The sequence below is a fragment of the Mytilus edulis genome, chromosome 2, assembly GCF_963676685.1.
Source record: "Mytilus edulis chromosome 2, xbMytEdul2.2, whole genome shotgun sequence".
NCBI classification, from domain to species: Eukaryota; Metazoa; Mollusca; class Bivalvia; order Mytilida; family Mytilidae; genus Mytilus; species Mytilus edulis.
Window position 1 is genome coordinate 21,955,609 of NC_092345.1, and position 20,505 is coordinate 21,976,113.

Sequence of the window (20,505 nt, forward strand, 5' to 3'; positions counted from 1 at the left end):
GTCTGTTATTTCTTTTGAGATATTTCATTGGCTGTTTCTAAAAAAATCAAATACTGTGTTGGAAGTATATATAATATAATAATAGTGTTAATCGAAAGGTTCAGTGGTAATAAATTTCATTATTTGTAATGAATATCATTTTTATTTGGCATTACGAGTTACCTTCCTTACAATGGTTTTGTTGTAAAGAAATGTTGTATTGTCTTGAGGTGATTAGCTGTCAGTTTATTTTTAAAAGTTACTATTAAATGCTGATGAAGGTATATTAATGATTATGTGGGTCATTTCATTTTAATACTGTTGTGATGTATTTAAATTGGGTGTTATGGTTGCAAACTCCATTGGAAATTTAAATTGAGAATATGACCATATCTTGAAGGAAGTTGTTTGTTTTGAAAAGGGCGTGAGGTTAGAAAATATTGGGGGGGGGGGGGCAATTTTTTTCAAGATTTCATATATATTAAAAGAAAATTGGGGGCAAAAAAAGGGGGTGGTAAAACTATTTTTAAGGGGGGGGGGGTCTATTCGCAACATCATAGTGTATTGCACAAAATGAAACAAATGAATATAAACTCAAATCATATAACCAATTCTAGGTTTTTTTTAACTACAGTTGTTCTTTGTCAGAAACTTATTATGTGTCAAATATTTAATAACAGTCCAAAGTCAGACCTGTATTAATCGCGAATACTGTTTCCAAGTTTGCCGCAACTGTTCAGGGTTGGACCTCTGTGGTCGTATCCAGCTGCGCTCGGCTAAGCAATTTATTCTAAAGTTGTTTTAGAATTTTTTAAATTTGTGATGAAGAGCCAGTGGCGGATCCACAGGGGGTGGAGACTTTGGGGTTGGAAGTTTGAATCCCCTTTTTGGACGACCAATGCATTCGAATGGGGACGTATGGTTGAAACCCCCATTTATCCTTGGTTGGGAACCCCCTTTTGAAAATGACTGGATCCGCCCCTGAGAGCGATCATGTAGACAAAACCACATTTACAAAATATTCATGGTAAGATTTATTTTGCATCAATAACAATTATAACCTTCTTAGATCAATCTTTAAAAAAAGTTTTATTAAAAGAAAACTTAAGTGACCATGTACATATGTTCAGATCAAGAACTAAAGGCTTACACAGACAAATGTGGTGGAAAATTGAAAGATAATAATTCTATATAAGAAGCTGAACAATCATGAAATACAAGTATGGACGGTTAATAATAGTTCTATCTATAAAGGATAACTGGCAGTACTAAAAATGCTTGACAGTTCAATTGGCATCCTCAGCCACAGATACCTGGGTGATCTAATTAAAAAAAATGTAAGAAAGAAAAGAAATAGCAGTGAACAACACAGTCAGTATCAATGACAAGCCTAATTTGTTCTAAAGAATCATTGTAAGCTGTACAACATAATTGTCTTTCAGGGGTCACCTGACATAATTTTGTCAACTCTCATAATAATGTCAAGTAATCATGATACATGAGTGAGATCTTGATCTCCAGGACATTCAAGGTATTGTTTGTCATTACAATAAAATAGCCGGAAATTTCATTTTGTTTAACATTGAATATTTTCTTGATCATATCTTTTTTTTCTCATTCTATCTTTTACGCAGTATGGTGCATAATGTATGAAAAAAATTGTCATGTTGTATATTTATTTTTAATATAGATGAACATAATAATAGCTATGGTGATTTCAATTTTACTTGCAGTCATAATCAGTAAGTGGATATTATGTATTTAATCAAAATGTTTAATTGGCAACAAACCACAGAAACTGAACTACAGGCTGCTGGCATGGAACAGTCATAGTTTTTGTAGTTTTCTAGTACACATGTATATATGTAGATAGACAACAGATGTTTTAGTAGCATATTGAAAAACACAATGTTTAGCCATTTTTGTATGTTGAAGACAACAATTTGAAAATTATTCACATGCAAATGTGACATATGAAAAAAAGTAGCCATATTTATCTAAGGTAAACTTTATGTTTCATCATAATATCTTAAGTATTAACAGATAATTTAAGAAGAGTAAATTATGAATCGTGATAAGAACTGAAGCAATTTCAACATAAATTATAATTTCGACTTTTAAGCAGATGGACAGGAAAGTGGTTATGCAATTTAATGTTTGGACAAAATAGTAAAGCAACAAAGACCAGGCTAGACTTACCACAGAGTCTAAGTATCACAGCAGAAACATGTGGCCTTGAATGTTAAACGTATGAGATGAACTTGTATTAGAACTGTAGCATTTCAGTCAACTTTTTTGCAAATTTCAATTGTCAGGCTTGGGATTCATTAAGAACATTGGGGTATTTTCTAACATTCCTTAAATGTTTTTGCTTATACTTTGTTTCCACTAACCAATCAATTGATCAGTATTAAACTCAATTTCTTATTTGGAAATATGTTTTCTTTTAAGTTAAAAAAAACTACATTGTTCGGAATGATTTTTAATTGTGAATCAATCGTTTTTTTATTTATATATAATAGCTATAGACCTGAAATTATTTTCTTCAATGGGATTGCTTATTCAAATAGAGTACCACTCAAAAAATTATAGATTCTCTTTGGGCATATTTCATATTTACTTTAATACAGACAGAGGAAGACCGCCATTTCTTTTTAATATTTTCCATGCATCTTTTGCAATTGATGAAAATTTATGTTTTTCTTTGATTTTTTTTTCAGTTCCAATCATTGTGAAGAGTTAACAGAATTGATAATTAGTGCAGATATGATAAGATTAGAGATTTTCGTGACATTTTTGTTCTTCATTTTACTGTGATGCCATTGTTAACAAAACATTTTACGTATATATGTATGATTTGTTATTTACGTTATTATATGTAAATTTTGAATTTCAGTTATGTTGTGTTTTATGTTTTATGTTTAGTTTAATAATAAAAATAGTTTAATAGTTGCATATTGAAAATACATAAACAAACAAAATTTGATTCTTATTCAACAAATTTGGGTTAATTGAAAAATAAACAAAAAAAGTGACCAGAAATCAGACCTTCAACAATAAGCAAAACACACATTGTATAGCATGAAAGCTTCAAAAGGTCTTCACATGACAAACACGAAAGCTGAGCGAGGGAAAAAGACACGGATACCGCATGTAAACTGGAAAATGGTCCGCAATATAACTTAAGTCAACTCACTAAGTTGGAATTAAAGACATTTGGGTCGATTTAAAAAATAGATAAGCTGAATACGTATCTGTTGCCAATGGTTTTTTTACAAGTATATATATAGTAGCAGTATAGCAGAACAGTTCAAGTTTCCTATATACACCAAATTATACATTTTACCAATACAATAATTTATGTGCAAATTTCACAAGGTTTAATCCAAATAGCTTTCTTACTATCCAATAACTTGCAAGTACGGAAAGGACAGGGTAGAAGTGTATTTTGTCTATATGTTTTGTATTTGCACAACATTTGAAAAGGATTATGCATTCGTTCTAAAATAAAACTTTAGACCAGATAAAGTTTCTGAAAGAACGTGCGATATCATATTATGAAAATTGATTGTTAAAACATAACAAAAAAAAAACAAGTAAAGAACGTTTAAGTATTCAATATAAATCAAAACACAAAGGTTATTTCTGATTAGTATATCGAGTTATTTTATATAGGCGTTGATAACCTTTGGTGACCCCACAGTTTAAATGTTTAAATCTTTTATATAAGCTTTGGATTTCAAATATTTTGGCCACGAGCATCACTGAAGAGACATGTATTGTCGAAATGCGCATCTGGTGCATGAAAATTGATACCGTTAATTTTATTAATATCACTGGGTCGATGCCTCTGCTGGTGGACTATTAGTCCCCGAGGGTATCACCAGCCCAGTATACTGGCATGCAAATACGGATTTTTTGTGTTATTAAAATTTGCTGTTACAAAATGATAGAAATTATTATAAATTTAGGAATGTATCTCCCTCATGCAAAGCTCTGATTCCTTTCACGGATATGGCTATACTTTTTGAACCTTTTGGATTATAGCTCTTCATCTTTTATATAAGCTTTGGATTTCAAATATTTTGGCCAAGAGCATCACTGAAGAGACATGTATTGTCGAAATGCGCATCTGGTGCATGAAAATTGATACCGTTAATTTTATTAAATGTCAATTATAAGGACGTCGTGAGCTATGGGCGTTACAGACGAAAGTTCACCTAATCCGTCCCAGTCAATAGAATATTAAAGAGCGCCAATCGTGACTACACTGTTATGTTATAGATTAAACTCTTATGTAAAGTGTTATAAAAGTAAAAGTACACATACAATTTAAAACCCATGTATTCAAAACAAAAATGCAACATTTACCATGGAAGCCCAACATATATTTTATCTAATGACCAGTTTTGTGACTACCATGGTCTGAAAAAGTAATCTTCAGTGTCAGATTGCGTGTTGTCTAGTTTAGTGTCAGTTTTCGGCATTCCCTGAATCGTTATAATTGTTTGCTTTGGAAAAATTGAAAGTTTCTTAGAAAGATACAAATCTGATATGAATTCACTTCCTTTCTTTTCATATACATACGAACATTTTGGAGATATATTTGCATGTATTGCCCAAATGTTTTCAATTTTTGGAATGTGAAAGAGTCTAACACGACATTTGAAGCACTGAATTATATTCGCCACAACACAATAAAATCCAGCTTCTGCCAATTTGTTTATACCAAATGCACTTATATTACTTGCACATTCTTTAAAGGTTTCTATTCTAGATTCTAAAGTGAAATACATTTTTTCAAGTTGAGATGCAAAATATAATTTTTTATGAGCATCATTGAATTGTAAAATTGCATTCTGTATTTCTTCCTCTGATAAAGTTTCTTTGATGAATTTACATTCTGGGAATTGGGAAGCGTGTTTTGTAAGCGGATTTGTATGATATTTTATATTGGTGAGGCCACAGCCACAGGAATAACACTGTCCACCTAATCCAACTCCCGGGTAGAAAAAACCAGCCTGGGCAATTTTTTTAACCCGATCTAAATCATTTGTAATCCACGATGTAGGAAATGAATACTTTCTGTCTTCAACATTACTATAGTTTTCAAAACGTGGCTGTGCAATGTCAGTAACAGCTTTTCGTGTAAAACTGTACCACGCATTTGGGTAAATGTCAATAAGAAAGTTTTCTTCTGCAGAATCATACTTTCCAGCAACAGAACATACTAAATCCATTTTTTCAAAGTCACTAGTAAAAGAAATTAAAGATGAACATATATCAGAAATATCTGACACGGCTTCTTTGAATCTGTCGGAGTTATTATCTAGTATAATCAAAACTTTAGTGCTAGGACTTCTCAAAACGTGTTTTTGTCCCAAAACGTCTAATGTTTTGTGGTCTTGATGTTTTTGTCGATATCTGAAATATTCATCCAAGTCAATTTGTAAACAGAGATTTTGTGTTGAAATCATTAGACCAAAAATTTGTGATTCTAAATGTTTTATGCTTAATCCATGCAAACTTAAAGTACCAAGAAGACCATTTTTGGCCAGAATGTTACAAAATGGCATTATCTTTAATCTGATATTAGACACAAGATCCTTGATAGAAGCTGTTGAATTGTTATAAATGATAGTAGATTTCTTCAGTTGAAATAAACCATTCTTTATAGTTATTGATCCAGTAGTTATAAAAGTAATAACGCGATCAAAAACCTTATTGACATTTTCGTATATTTCGATGGTATACAGCAGAACACTTTCAATAGCATATTTTTCCATTTCATTTTGACATAATTCCTCAGATAATATGATAAGTATTTTATCAGGAAATGAATCTAATGTCGCAAGGCTGCCAGCTATTGTCTTTTCTGGCCAGTGATTAAATGAACAATATTTTAGCTTTTGGTTTTCGAAAATAGGAAAAAGAGTTTCTTGAGTAAAACCATCTGCATCATCATATAGAATAAACACTTCATACATTTTGATGTATCATTTGATGATCACTGGAACTAAGAAGGTTTAATCTGATGCATGTGATATATGTCCTTGTTTTGCAAAATATTTCCTTTTGATATGAATTTAAGGTATATTTCTTGGATGACGATTCAGATGAAGCAAACACCTCAGGTATTTGGGTTAATTGAAGTCTATGCACATTTCAATCCTTCTTTGTGGCTGAAAAGTAAATGAAATTGTGTTGTTTAAAGACAAATAACATTTCACGCACTTATATATATACATCACCGAAGAGACATTAATTGTCGAAATTCAAATTTGACAACGATAGGGCAATTGCAACAGAAACTACGTATTTAAGCTATTCGTTTTGGAGGCTTAAATATGTAGTTTCTATTGGAATTGCCCTACCGTTGTCAAATTTGAAATATTATACCAACTTGGATCGGTTAGGGCATTTTTGTTTTTTTTTTAATTTGAGGACTGCTATCCATGCAGTAAATTTAACTCAACTGCCATCACCTTTGGAAATTAAGAGTTGTGTCAGTTCACATCGCAAATAGCTATTTTTATTTTGGCATATCTTTGTAGTATTTGTGCCGTATTTGGAACTTTTAAAATTGTACCAGCGTATGTGATGTTCGTTTAAATTGTATAAATTTTCAAGATTTTGATAGTGTCTCAGTTTGAATATATTGACATGATTCATTTGACATCGTGCTATTACCGAAGAAGGATATCTGTTATCCGAAATATCTAATATTTGTTCATTTTATAGTTATTTTATGGCGATATTGTACCCTTTTTGACTTGTTATATATTTACATATATATATATATATACACGAGTCTAAATTGAAAACTACGTTCAAACCTATGATTGCGTTGGATAAAAACCGCAATTTTTATACGTGTGCATGTAAAACAAATTTCGTTGTAGAAGGGTCTAAAAACAGCACAAACAATATTTTCCAAAAGAGAAAAAAAGTGAAAAAGTATATTTAAACAAAACGCATTTGACTAACAGGTCGAACAACTGATGTTCTTTAACCCTGCTGACTGCCATTGGCGATTGCCAAATAAAATTGATCACAAGATGTAACAAAATGGATCTTAATATAAATTTAATACTGAGCAGAAATATTTGTTTTAACTTGTGGCCACGATGTTATGCCACAAACATACGTATATATATATATATATATATATATATATATATATATATATATATATACAAGTCGTCTAAACATCAACCCAACAATGTTAGATCTGTAAATTTGCTTTCGCAAATTTTTGGTTCTTCCCTCGCCGGGATTCGAACCCATGCTACTGTGATATCGTGACACCAAATCGCCTGCACTGCAGCCGTCCCGCTAGACCACACGACCACCTGGGCTCTAAAAAAAGAGCTTTCGGTTGGCATGTGTTACCTTTCCACGTCAGTTTTAATCTAGCGGCGTACTACAGTACATGATATATAAGGCATGAAGATGTTATTGTTACAGATCAGCTAAATTATCTATTATATATATATATATAAGTAGGTCTGAACCAGTGACAACTCTACAACAGATTTATCCTTTATCTATCGGATCACCAGCAGTGATGGTGATACATGGCTGTGTACATTCTGTATATACAACTCGTCTAAACATCAACCAAACAATGTTAGATCTGTAAATTTGCTTTCGCAAATTTTTTTCTTCCCTCGCCGGGATTCGAACTCATGCTTCTGAGATATCGTGACACCAAATCGCCTGCACTGTATCCGGCGCTCTAGACCACTCAATCACCTTGGCTGTACTATAATAAAGCTTTCGGTGGATGAGTGTTACCTTTCCTCGTCAGTTTTAGTCTAGCGTCGTAATACAGTACATGCTATATAAGGCATGAAGATGGTATTGTTACAGGTCAGCTGATTTATCTATAGTAAGGATCCTACAAATGAATGCAAGATACAGTCACAGAAATAATTATATTAATAAGTACATCTGAACCAGTGACAACTCTACAACAGATTTATCCATCAGATCACCAGAAGTGATGATGATACATGGCTGTGTACATTCTGTATATACAACTTGTCTAAACATCAACCCAACAATGTTAGATCTGTAAATTTGCTTTCGATAAATTTTGTGTTTTCCCCTCACCGGTATTCGAACGCATGCTACTGAGATATCGTGAAACCAAATCGCCTGCACTGTATCCGACGCGACCTTGGTCGAGTGGTCTAGCGCGTCGGATACAGTGCAGGCGATTTGGTGTCACAATATCTCAGTCGCATGCGTTCGAATCCCGGCGAGGGAAGAACACAAAACGCATTTGACTAACAGGTCGTACAACTGATGTTCTTAAACCCTGCTGACTGCCATTGGCGATTGCCAAATAAATTGATCACAAGATGTAACAAAATTGATATTTATATCAATTTAATACTTAACAGAAAACAATAAACTTGCGGCAAAGATGTTATACCTCAAACATGACGTGTTTTGTACACCAGATCCGGATTTCGACAATAAATGTCTCTTCAGTGAGGTAAGGGATTAAAACGTCATATAGTTTACCTCAATTTAGGATGACTCTTGAATTTAAACAGTCAAAATAGGATGAACGGATCATAATTATAAACCGGAGGGAAAATATGATACAAGCCCAAACGAAAAAATAAAAACAAGTCTAAATTGAAAACTACGTTCAATTGGATAAAAACCGCAATTTATATATATATCATATATATATGTTAAACACAAAGTAAGTTAGATACAGAAGGTCAACTGTATTTATTTTATGGAATGATTGTCAGGGGAACATATGGGTTGTATGGGCTTTGTTCATTGTTGAAGGCCGTACAAAAGTTGTTAACATTGGTGTCATTTGATCTCATGTGGAGAGTTGTCTCATTGGCAATCATACCACATCTTCTTTTTTATATGTCAGTCTGGTAGGTTTCATCTGACATTGACCTCCTATTCATCGGTCAATGTAAAGTCTATATGCTTTGGGCTTTTTTCCCTCATACTATAATTAATAGGTAGACTATATTTTGTAGTATGACATGAATGTAAGGTGTACATGGTTTTCTGGCAGGATTCATCTGACCTTGATTTTGTTTATGGTTCATTGATCAATGTTAAGTTTTCCTTGTTAAGTTATTTCTCAGATACAGACATACTATAATCAATTAGGTCAACTATCTTTTATATAGGAGATGCTTGTAAGGTGAACATATCTGTGACAGGGTTAATCTGACCTAGACTTCTTTTTCATGATACATTGGTAAATATTAATTTTTCATGGTTTGGTCTATTTCTACATTTGGTGTGTGTGATGATTCTAAGGTGCATGCGTGACGTTAGACGAATGAACCACATGGTGAACATGTGCGAAGCCAATCTTCATTGTATGTAGAATTAAGGGTTGCTTTAATAAGGAATCAAATGAGATTAAATTATTGACTCACAATCAAATAATACATCACGATGTTTTCTAACTTATTTTGACAAATTGAACCAAACTGGTTGTTAATAGTTATAACTATAATTTTTATATTCTGCTTTTATTAATACATGTATTTGAAACAAAAACATCATAGTACAAATTGTTGTCTGTTTGGTAACTAATGTCCGTAGCGGTATGAGTATATGTTATTGTAAATACCTTTAACTCACAAGGGGATAACTACACAATTTAATTTTAAGAAAACAAATAAAATCATGTCGACACATGCGCTTTTGTGAAAGTTGATGAACCAGCAATTCATTCATTTGAATACACACATTATTCGATATATTTTCGATTTTCTACATCTAGTAGTACTCACCATCTACTCTAATAATGAAAGAATTGAATAGCAACAACACTTGTCGGCCAACATAGCAACGTGTCACATTATTAAAAATATACTGAATAGTATCTGTTAACTATCAACAAACTTGATATCGGGTTTTTAAATTGAAAATCATTGACTGTATGAATATAAATTTAAAAGGGCATTAGCTATCAAATTCAAGATTTGACTTAAAGTCTCACATTTAATAAACACAATATTAAAATCAATATCCAGTTTATCAAATGTCTAAAAGAAATTATAACGAATGCATAGACTCGTTATAAAGTAACAGCATTTCGTGCATAATTTAGATGAGACGCCAAAGAATTAAACCAACAAAGAAATTGTTCTATCTGTTGGCTCCTTTTTAATGTTGACATTATTTTCTTTCTAATAACTAAACATGCTGAGCATGAATAAGAATTCAAATAAGGTTAAGTAACTGATTCGTATGTCAATAATACACCAGCGATTTATATTTTTGTTTAACTTTTTTTTTACCTAATACAACCAACCGACTTCAATCTACCGCTTTTAACAAGATAGGAAAATGGCAGTTGTTATCTTATAGTTCGTTTCTGTGTGTGTTACGTTGTTGTTTATTTTTTTGTAACAATTAATGTTTTAGTTGTTTTATTGTTTTCCTCTTATTGTTGATGTGTTTCCTTCTGTTTTAGTTTGTAGCCCGGATATGGTTTCTCTCGATCGATTTATGACTTTCGAACAGTGGTATACTATTGTTGTCTTTATTTATAAATGTTTGAAAGAAAAAATAACATCAAAACTTATTGTTGTTGACTATTATTATTTGTATACATCATCCAAGGAGAGACGAGTGTCTTTACAATATTTGAACAAATTTAACAAACATTTTTTGGAAGATGAGCCATTAAGATTAATTATTAAAATACAACAAAAACAATTATGGTTTATTTTCGATATATGACTTTGAATGTTCCTCTAATATTTTTCGTTCCTCTCTAACAATACCAACTGTTCGATTTAAATATCTCAATTGTATTATCAATTATTTAACAATATGTTTTAACAATAGGTAAAGGTAAAGGACAACATTTAAATTCAAGTCACCGTACGTTCATACATTTAAGGTCCATTTCTCGTGCATTCCATAAATCATTTGACGTTTCTACCCTTTACACTAACATTGAAAAATGAGTCAAAGAGACAACAACCCCGAAAAGAGCGGAAAACAGTCAAAGGCCAAGAAAAAGAACCCGGAGGCGGGGTTCAGATTTCCCCTAAACAAAAAATATACACTGGTTCAGAGAAAATGGGCGTCACAATAGACTCTAAAACATTTGAATGAACAAAGATGAAAAAACACCATACAAGATAAACAAAGACAAGAAGCTCTTGATCTGAGACAAGTGCAGACATAAAGCGGGGTTAAACATATTTTATGAGATATCAACCCTCCCCAATTAATCAAAAAAGGGCTACAATCATGCGAAGGGGTTATTGAATGAAATTGTAATGGTTATGCCCGCTGAGGTAATTGGTCATTATCTGTATCAATACAACTTATTCAAACACATCCTTATATAGTGTTGATTTCAGAAACTGTGTAGTTTTAAATATTTCCCGATGAGATGAGATGGAAAATACTTCATCAAAGTTTTTGATATTCTGAAACATAATCTATGAAAAAACATTTGTGCATCTAGGTCCTGCCATGTATTAAAACTTTTCTTGATTCACCAGTTTGTCTGTTCTCGTAGTAGACTTTGTGGTGTAAACACGGGCATATGTTTTTTTTTACATTTGAACCTTAAAAGAGAAGTTAAAGATACCAGAGTGCAGTTCTAACTCGTAAGGCAAAAATAAACTGGAAACACCATGGCTAAAACAGAACAGACCAACAGACAAACAAAAGTACACAAAACACAACATAAAACACTAAAGACTAAGCAACAAGAACCCCATCAAAAACTTAGGTGATTTCAGTTGCTCTTGAAGGGTAAGCAAATCATGCACAACATGTTGCACCCTTCGTGTTGCTCATGTCATTAAAAACCCGGTAATAAGTCTAATCCGGGAAAAGAGGACGGCTTTGTAGTTACATAATGAACATATCCGCTATCATATTTGAAACGGATATTCCAAAGCGGTCAACCAACACATTAGGGTGTCTATAAAATTAACGAAGGGATGATTTTACCTTCACCGTTTGAAACTCCTGGTTTAATAATTTCCTTGTGAGCAGCAACACTTTATCAAGGAAATTATGACAGGAAACAAATATCTGGAAGACAAGTATCAATTGGGAGACATATACTACGTATGCAGGCGCTTCTGGAATGTTAATTGCTACATAGAAATGGAATGTTCACAATCGGGAATCTGAAATCATCTCTTTTGTCGGAAAGTTTTGTTTTCACCCGACCCTCATTGTCAATGTCTATATGAAGGTCAAAATATGAGAAATACTTAACTATATCTGTTATATCCTTTATCTCAAGTTTGATGGGATAGATGCGTTCAATATAATCACCAAATTTTAAACTATTTAGTGAGAGAACATCATCTCTATAGTGGAGAGTAAAGTTAAAGGATACTGCTAATTTATTTTCTTTCTTCCGTTGAAGTTTCTGTATGAAGTCATTCTCACAAGAGTAAAGGAACAAGAAGAGAGATACAGTTGGTTAACATTGAAATGGCGATTTTCAGTTAATGGGGAACTAGCTGTAAAATTCATGTTCACCGATTTCACGCAAATTCGATTTATAACCGTGTAAAACACTTATGTAAATTATAAAGTCTAAAATAAAAAATATACCGGTCATGGGCTCGATTCTATGTAAATATAGATATAAATAAATCAGACCAGTGCATTTGGATTTTCCTAGGTCTGTTTAATTTCATTGTATAGTTTTAAAATATATGTTAATCATCGTTTTTATCTGTATAAGATTTTTTTGTCAATCAAATTATTTACCTTTGTTTCACTTTCAATCATGTTGACATTCTTTTCCTTTAAATTATAAAATACGCACAATGCATGCGGTATCCATCTCTATCTAAGAGGTTAAATTAAAGTCCACATGAATACGGTTTTCTTTTGGGTCGAATTATTCACTTGCAAGTATTTCACTATTTCACTTTCATTAAGGGTTGAACAAAATGAATCATATTCCTATTTTTTTTTATATATATCTCGTAGATATTTAAAATGTTGAAACACGTCCTTTAAACGTAACCAATATGTTTTAACTCTAAAAAATAAAGAGTCTTAAATAGTGATGTCATGTTCAGAGAATTTTTCTATTGAAATCACAGCGTTTATTTTACAAAGTAGGATTTGTCACTCCCTAAGACAAGATACGTGTATTTACGCTGGTCAGTCTTTTATAATGAAAGAAAGCAGCAATCAAATTGTAAATCGATAATAAATCATTTTGTTGTTAGTTTTTTTACGGAGTTGAACTTAACTGCTAATAGCTAAAAATCATTCTTTTTTTCTGAATTTATAAATGATTGCAACAAAAATAATCAGATCACAAAATTTAATTAATTTCGTATCTGATTCCCTTTTAGAACGGAAATTAAACACGCTGAATAATAAAAAAAAATATGTAATTGTATATACATATTACACACACGAGGTCCAATGCATAAACAATTTATTGAAATGTAACTACGTTAGCAACATAGCGAAATTATTTCAGCGCATGCCCCCTTTTTGAAATAGATGAATCAGCGATTCATTCAATTGTTACACAAATTATTAGATATTCTCCACGGTTTTTACAACCCGTAGTACTCACCTTCTTCCCATAGAATGCATTGTTTAGAATCTAACAAAACTTTTCGGCCAACACAGTGTGAAGCATTATTATATTGATTCGTAATCGGTCCATTAACAAGTTAGGTCATTGTCATCTGGTAGTTTAAATTGAAAATCACGGATTGAATAAATGGAGACATAGAGGGGCGTTATAGCTGTGTATAATCGATGTTCACCGAATTGACTCAAAATTTCATATTTGATATAGACAAAAACGTATATCCAATTTCATATAGTCTTAAAGAAACAATAAACAATGCTATATAATATTCTTTGACATTGTCATCGAATGGGAAAAGAGTTGGTTTAGTCGGTACATATTTTGTTTCTATCAAGGTTATTAAGAAAGTAGTGTCATGAAATCATGGTGTTTTTTTCTCTTATTTATTACTAAAAGATTAAAAACTTTTTTATTCAAGATTTACCGATGAGTTTTTTTGTAGACAAAATGCGCGTCTGCCTTATACAATTATAACCCTGATATCTTTGGCGAAACGCGCTTCAGGCATACTGTAAACCAACTTATTTTTGCGGATAATTTATTTCGCGTTTTTCACTTTCTTGTCAACTTCGCGGCTATTCAATTCACGGTATTCTTATCTACTTGATGTAGTTTGGTAAGTTAAGATCCAAGTTTGCATATTCACGACGATCAGTATTAGCGTTATTTTTCTACTCGCGAAAGTCGCAAAAACAAATCGCTCGAAAAAATATCTAAAACTGCACAATTTTTCAAATCGACACTATATGGATTAGTGTGGATAAGCTGTATCGTTATAGACAATAAACAATGGACATGATAGTATGTTAGTAGGCCCAATCATTACAATGTCATTCAATAACCCCTCTGCATGATTGTTGGACTTTGTTTTAATAATCGACACAGTGATTTCAGCAAACATCATTTCTGTTAAAGACAAAGAAAGGCGCACAGTAATGTCATTAGCTCATATACTTACCCGTTGATATCTTAACACAGCATTCGAATCATTGCCCTACAAAACTGCTATGGTTTGCCTCACTATGGTATTTAGTCCGATAATTTTTTCTCTGACATTATTTTTTTTCACTGAAATCATATCACAGCTTTACGCACCTCGTATAAATTATGACGTTATGATTGGTTTAACACGGTCATGTGGTGACCGCCTATTGACCCATAAGATATTGATGACGTCACGTTTACTATAAATGCTTACGTCATCGATTACTGGTTTTTTGGTATACCATTGCTTATTTTCATATATAACTTAGCAAGAAACGGCCCAAATGCAGTCATTCATTCGTACTCACCTTCTATGGATTTTACTAGCCCTCTTTGGATCTGCAGTAAGTAAAACCTTTTTTTTGATGTTGTAATTTCTATGATTTGTAAAGAGTTATATGTGTTTTGATAAGGAGTTTATTTAAGAGCAATAACACAATCATGATAGTGGTTACTGGTTAAAGTAAATACAACGATATCAGGAAGATTTTTTCAATTACCTTTTATCATATGGATATATGGTCTCCTGTGTCTGTTGTATTGCTTTAAAAGTGACATGCACACAATCGTTTTACATATATAGATGTAAAATAACATATAAAAGTAAGTGTTTAACAGTAAAATATACAGAAAATACACGTATCATATATATTTAAAGGCCAGAAATCCTACACAAAAAGGCAACATTTCAGCGGAATAGCCAATCATAAGTATGCACGACTGTCATACAAGTGAGAGGTTAAGCTAGCTATAAAACCATGTTTAATCAACCATTTTCTACATAAGAAAATTCCTCTGCCAAGTCAGGAATATGACAGCTGTTATCCATTCGTTTGATGTTTTTGGTCTTCATGGTCGAAAGCATATTCTGCGTTGTCAGTTTGACTACTGTCATGCAATTACTTAATTGTTATCATTAGATATAAGAAGATGTGGTATGAGTGCCAATGAGGCAACTTTCCATCCAAGTCACAATTTGTAAAAGTAAAACTCATATTTGTTAAAATGTGAAAGTTGCTTTGAAAGGCGCCAATCTGATATCCCTTCTTTCTATATACATACAGATATTTTGGAATTGTATATAGTGCCATAGTGTTTTCATTTTGTGGAATGTAACACATTATCTCCAACACAACATATGAAGCAGAAAATCCAACGAGCAACACAATGCAATCCAGATTCTATATCCATCGTTTAACAACCAACGAAATTATATATGTTAAATGTTATATTGGTGGAAAACAGCCATAATAATAACACTGTCCGTTTGATCGACTACTGGGTAGAAAGAAAACTACATATCCAAGGTATTTTTAACCTGATCTAAATCATCCTTCAGCTATTTTATAGGAAATGCGTTCTTTTTTCCCTCAACACTACTCAATTTTTCAAAAAATAGTTGCTGAATATAGTAATATGTTCACGAAACCTCTTTCTTAATTATTAACACCAATTTTATCAGTAATCAAAGCCGAGCTTCAAAGTTATTGTGAAAACTGCCTATTTTAGAGGTGGCGTTAATTAGATGTTGGTACTAAAAAATTCAAAAGATCTTTTAGAGTACATACAATCTTAATCTCTTTCATCTTGCAATAGTATTGAGAAATTTGACTTTTCTTCTACAATTTACAGAGTCAAGTATCCCCATTCCAAACTAAAAGATAAATTGAAACAGTTGGTATTGCTTTGTTTCATAAAAAAAGAATGGTCAACGTATATACAAGTAACTTGTCTTAAGAATGGATTAATCCTATTTTGTAAAAAAAATCACTCTGATTCAAACAAAAAATTCTATGAAACTGGCATTATCAAAATGCTTGATTCCTTGGTTGACGACATATTGGATACGTTTGGAGGACATGTTTTTCATCAAACAATCGGCATTCCCATGCGAACCGACTGTGTCACTCTTTCGCCGACTTGATCATTTATTCTTTAATGCTGACTTCATACTTCTTAGGAAGAAAGAAAAGAAATTAGCAATATCCTTTAAATTTCCTTTCGCTATATAGATGATGTTCGCTCACTTAACAACTCAAAATTTGATGGTTATGTTGAACGCATCTATCCGATCGAACTAAAGATAAAGGATATACCAGATACAGTTCAGTCTGCCTTATATCTTGACAGACATCGAGAAATTGACAATGAGGGTCGGTTGAAAACAAAACTTTCCGACGAAAGAGATAGATTTCGGCTTCCTAATTTTGAGCTTCCAATTTCTATATAGCAACATTTAAAAAGCGCCTACATACGGAGTATTTATCTCCCAATTAATTGGATATTCCCGAGCTTGTTTTTCTATATCATACTTTCCTTGATAGATGGTTGCTGCTCACATGGAAGATATCAAAGCAAGAGTTCAAAATGATGAAGTTGAAATCATCCCTTCGTAAATTTTACGAACGCCATTAGGAGATTGTTCACCGTTACACAGATGACATCTTTCAGTCTGCGTAACTAAAGATTAAAATGTCAAGTCCATCTCGAAACTCAATTCTTACTAGAACTTTAATTCTAAGCATGACTTGAATTCAAAAATTAACTCAAAGTTTAACTCAAACAGTAACCCGAACTTTAATTTGAACACTAATTAGATGGATGGCCACAGGCATTCAAGGCACATACATCATAGAAATCTATCTAAACATAGAACAGGTTTTTCCGAATTTGTCACATGGTTTTACCTCATCGAGTAATGGGATAACCACATCAAAGAATGACAGGACCACATCAAAGAATGACAAGACCACATCAAATAATGAAACAAACACATCAAGTAGTGTAAAATCGTCAAATTTTGAAACATCATTACGTAATGTTAAAACCATATAAAGAATAGACAAATCATCATTACGAAATAACAAAACCACATCATGTAATGAAACAACTACATAACGTAAAGTCACATACACATCAAGTCAATACGAAACCATATCGTGTAATATCGAAATATCATTAAGTAATGACTATTCCATATTGAGTTATATTAAAACATCATTACGTAATGTCAAAACCATATTAAGTAAAGACAAAATATCATTAAGTAATAATAAAACAACATACAGTAATATCAAAGTTCCACATAAGACAGCTGTGGCCTTCCATATGATTGGCTAACAGCAATTTTGCGTCCTTCTGAAATTAACATTCATAGCACAATGAAGATGACACGAGGTCCAACAATAAAGTGCACAGGTTTATGAAAGAAAATATTGATAGAATTGGAAGTTCATGATCCGAATTATAAGTATTGAATGCTTATTTTTGTAACTTCATAGCGGTGTAAAAGCGTTGACTGTGCACACATTTTTAGAATGAAGAGCTTCCGCACTTCATACAAAATGTACTTTGGTCAACGCTTTTAAACCGCTATGAAGTTACAAAAATAAGCATTCAATTCATAAATGAAGAAGGTTAAGCTGGCAATACACATATAAATATTATTCTTGGTTGATTCAAACCCTATATTTATGTTGGGTCCCTTCTTCTTTTAAGAGTCAGTTCTACCTGTAACAGGCTATTATTTTTAATTATGGAATTTGCTTAAATTCTTGTTATTGAAATTTTTAATAAATTCCATGTTTATTCTGTACTGAAATGTTCTGTGCTGCGCACAACACTTTCTATTACAAAGAAAATAGTATATTTTCAATAGAATGTACTGTGCCGCGCACAACACTATCTAACCAAAATATATTGTATGGAAAGTGTTATTAACCGCTCAAAAGATTATAATACCAAATAAACATGGAATTTATTAAAAAAATTAAACACAAGAAATTATGCAAATTTCATAATTAAAAATAATTCCAAGTTCAAATAATAGCCTGTTCTGTGGTCTCTTTATTTAAGCTGTTCAAAAGCCATACCTTCAAACTCTGTAGCATTTTAAACATGGCAAGAAAATTAAATTAATTGTTTATAGGAGTGATGCATTTTATTCCTAGTGCTTTTCTTGACTTTAACCAGAAAAGTTTAAAAAAAATTAAGCTAAAAGACAAAAAGAGACCAGAAAAAAGTAGCCAAATTCATCTAAGGTCAACTTATTGTTCTCTCATAATTTCTAAATAATCAGCAGAGAAATTGTTTTTTCATAATTTCTAAATTATCAGCAGAGAAATTACAAAGAGCATATTATGAGCCATGTTAAGAACTGAAGCAATGACATCATAAATTTAAATTTTTGACCTTTATGCAAATGAACAGTAAAGTGGTCATGCAATTTATTCTTTGAACGAAAATAGTAAAGCAGCAAAGACCAGGCTAGACTTACCACAGAGAGTCTAAGTATCTCAGCAGAAACATGTAGCTAAATTTATAAAATTATGGCAGGTATTAGAAGTGTTGCATTCATGTCATCTCATTTGCAAATCTCAAATCTTCAGGCTGAATGGCATCATTTGTGGATTTATCAACAGTGTTGTATTACTTTCTAACATTCTTTAAATATTTTGCTAACACTTTGTCTCCACTAACCCATCAGCTAATAAGTACTAAATTCAATTTTAGTTGGAAAATATAGTTTATTTTAAGTTAGAATACTACATATTTTAGAAGAATCTTGATTTAAAAGTTCATGTATTTTCCAAGTGTTGTTTCTTTGATACCTATATTTTCTGTAAAAATTACCTTCAATTCATTGGCTCAGTTAAACAGAATAAAACTTTGTAAGTTGGAGGTTCTCTTAATTTCATGCAAGCTGTAGACCACCATTTTTCATATTTTTTATTCATTTTTTGCAATTGTTTATTAAAATTTATGTTTTCTTTTATTTATTTTTCAGTTCCAATCATTGTGAAGAGTTCACAGAACTGAAAATTGGTGCATATATAATAAGATTGGTGATTTTCAAGACATTTTATTTATTTATTTCATTTTACTGTGATGCCATTGTTAACAAAACATTTTATGTATATGTATGATTTGTTATTATATGTAAATTTTGAATTACAGTTATTTTATGTTTTGTTTTATTTATAACAATAGTTTCATATTGAAAAATGCATTGGGCCATATTAAACAAAAAAAAAAAAAAAAATACTCGTCCAACTCTTTTGAAAAAATGTGGGCATGATTACAAATTTTATTTTTATTTTTTGGGGCGTAATTCATGAAAATTGCTAATATAAAATATAAAAAAATTACCAGAAACTAGAACTCAATAACAGTTAAGATGGTGCAAATGAAATAATGAAATTTTTATTATGATTTCTAGCAATCAATATTAATCTTAAATATATTATGATGCAAACACTATATACTCTGGTCATTTTCAAAACATCAAAAATTGTCTGAAACCACTAAGCTGATGTGAAGTAAAGTGGTCATGCCACGGCCTTTAAAAGCTTAACAAAGATATGGTTTTGTCTCATTGTGGAAGGCTGTAAATTGACTTATAGTCAAAAACATCCACATCCTTATCCAATATCAATAATCTTTTCTACATTTTTGTAAAGAAAGTTTATATATAAGGTCCTCTGTTTTGGTTGTTGTGTATATAAAGTTATCTTATTACCTTCTATAGATTTATATGGATATGATTGGTTAAAGCACTGCATGTGGTGACTATGTATATTTGGTATAGGGTGTCCTGAAAAATACATGGTTAGTTACCATATAGGGTTAGCAACCATATGGGGTTAGTAAGGAGTTGCTTACCTTTCAAAACAAAAAAGATGCCACAACCCTTTCTAAAAACAACACAGTGTTGAGGAAAAATCTGAAAGGTTTCAACAGACAAAGAAAACGAAATGGAAAGATAGAAATAAATTCATAAAACATAATTTAAGGTAGATTCATGGTATACTGACATCTTGGATTGTACTATCGCAGTACACAATCAGTCTAGTTATTTGCCCAAATCTGCAAAGAGCAATTTTATTGGTTAGACTATTTATTTATATGAAGAAAACTTGCTGATTTATTGCACTATCCAA

The 20,505-nt window shown here is 31.8% G+C and overlaps 2 protein-coding genes across 3 annotated transcripts in view; one reads left to right on the forward strand and one right to left on the reverse strand.

Moving 5' to 3' along the window:
- Positions 1 to 19,536, forward strand: part of LOC139511723 (vesicle-associated membrane protein 4-like) — a 38,295-nt gene extending 18,759 nt beyond the window's left edge. The window contains exon 7 of one of the 2 annotated variants that reach the window (XM_071298758.1): positions 19,353 to 19,536. In XM_071298758.1, coding sequence (XP_071154859.1) covers positions 19,353 to 19,384 — 32 coding nt within the window. In that variant the 3' untranslated portion in view covers positions 19,385 to 19,536. Of the gene's footprint in view, positions 1 to 2,699; positions 2,732 to 19,352 lie in introns of those variants that run through there. The other variant, XM_071298759.1, reaches the window with a different exon arrangement.
- On the reverse strand, positions 4,308 to 13,784 carry LOC139511722 (uncharacterized). Its single transcript, XM_071298756.1, has 2 exons — positions 13,562 to 13,784; positions 4,308 to 6,161 (listed from the first exon to the last, which is right to left on the reverse strand). Exon 2 carries the CDS (start codon positions 5,964 to 5,966, stop codon positions 4,395 to 4,397), a length of 1,572 nt encoding a protein of 523 aa, XP_071154857.1. The 5' UTR covers positions 5,967 to 6,161; positions 13,562 to 13,784; the 3' UTR covers positions 4,308 to 4,394.
- Positions 19,537 to 20,505: the final 969 nt, after the last annotated feature.

What these genes read in the sequence shown, in the direction of transcription:
- LOC139511722 (XM_071298756.1), bottom strand. Translation starts at nt 5,966, where the DNA reads ATGTATGAAGTGTTTATTCTATATGATGATGCAGATGGTTTTACTCAA.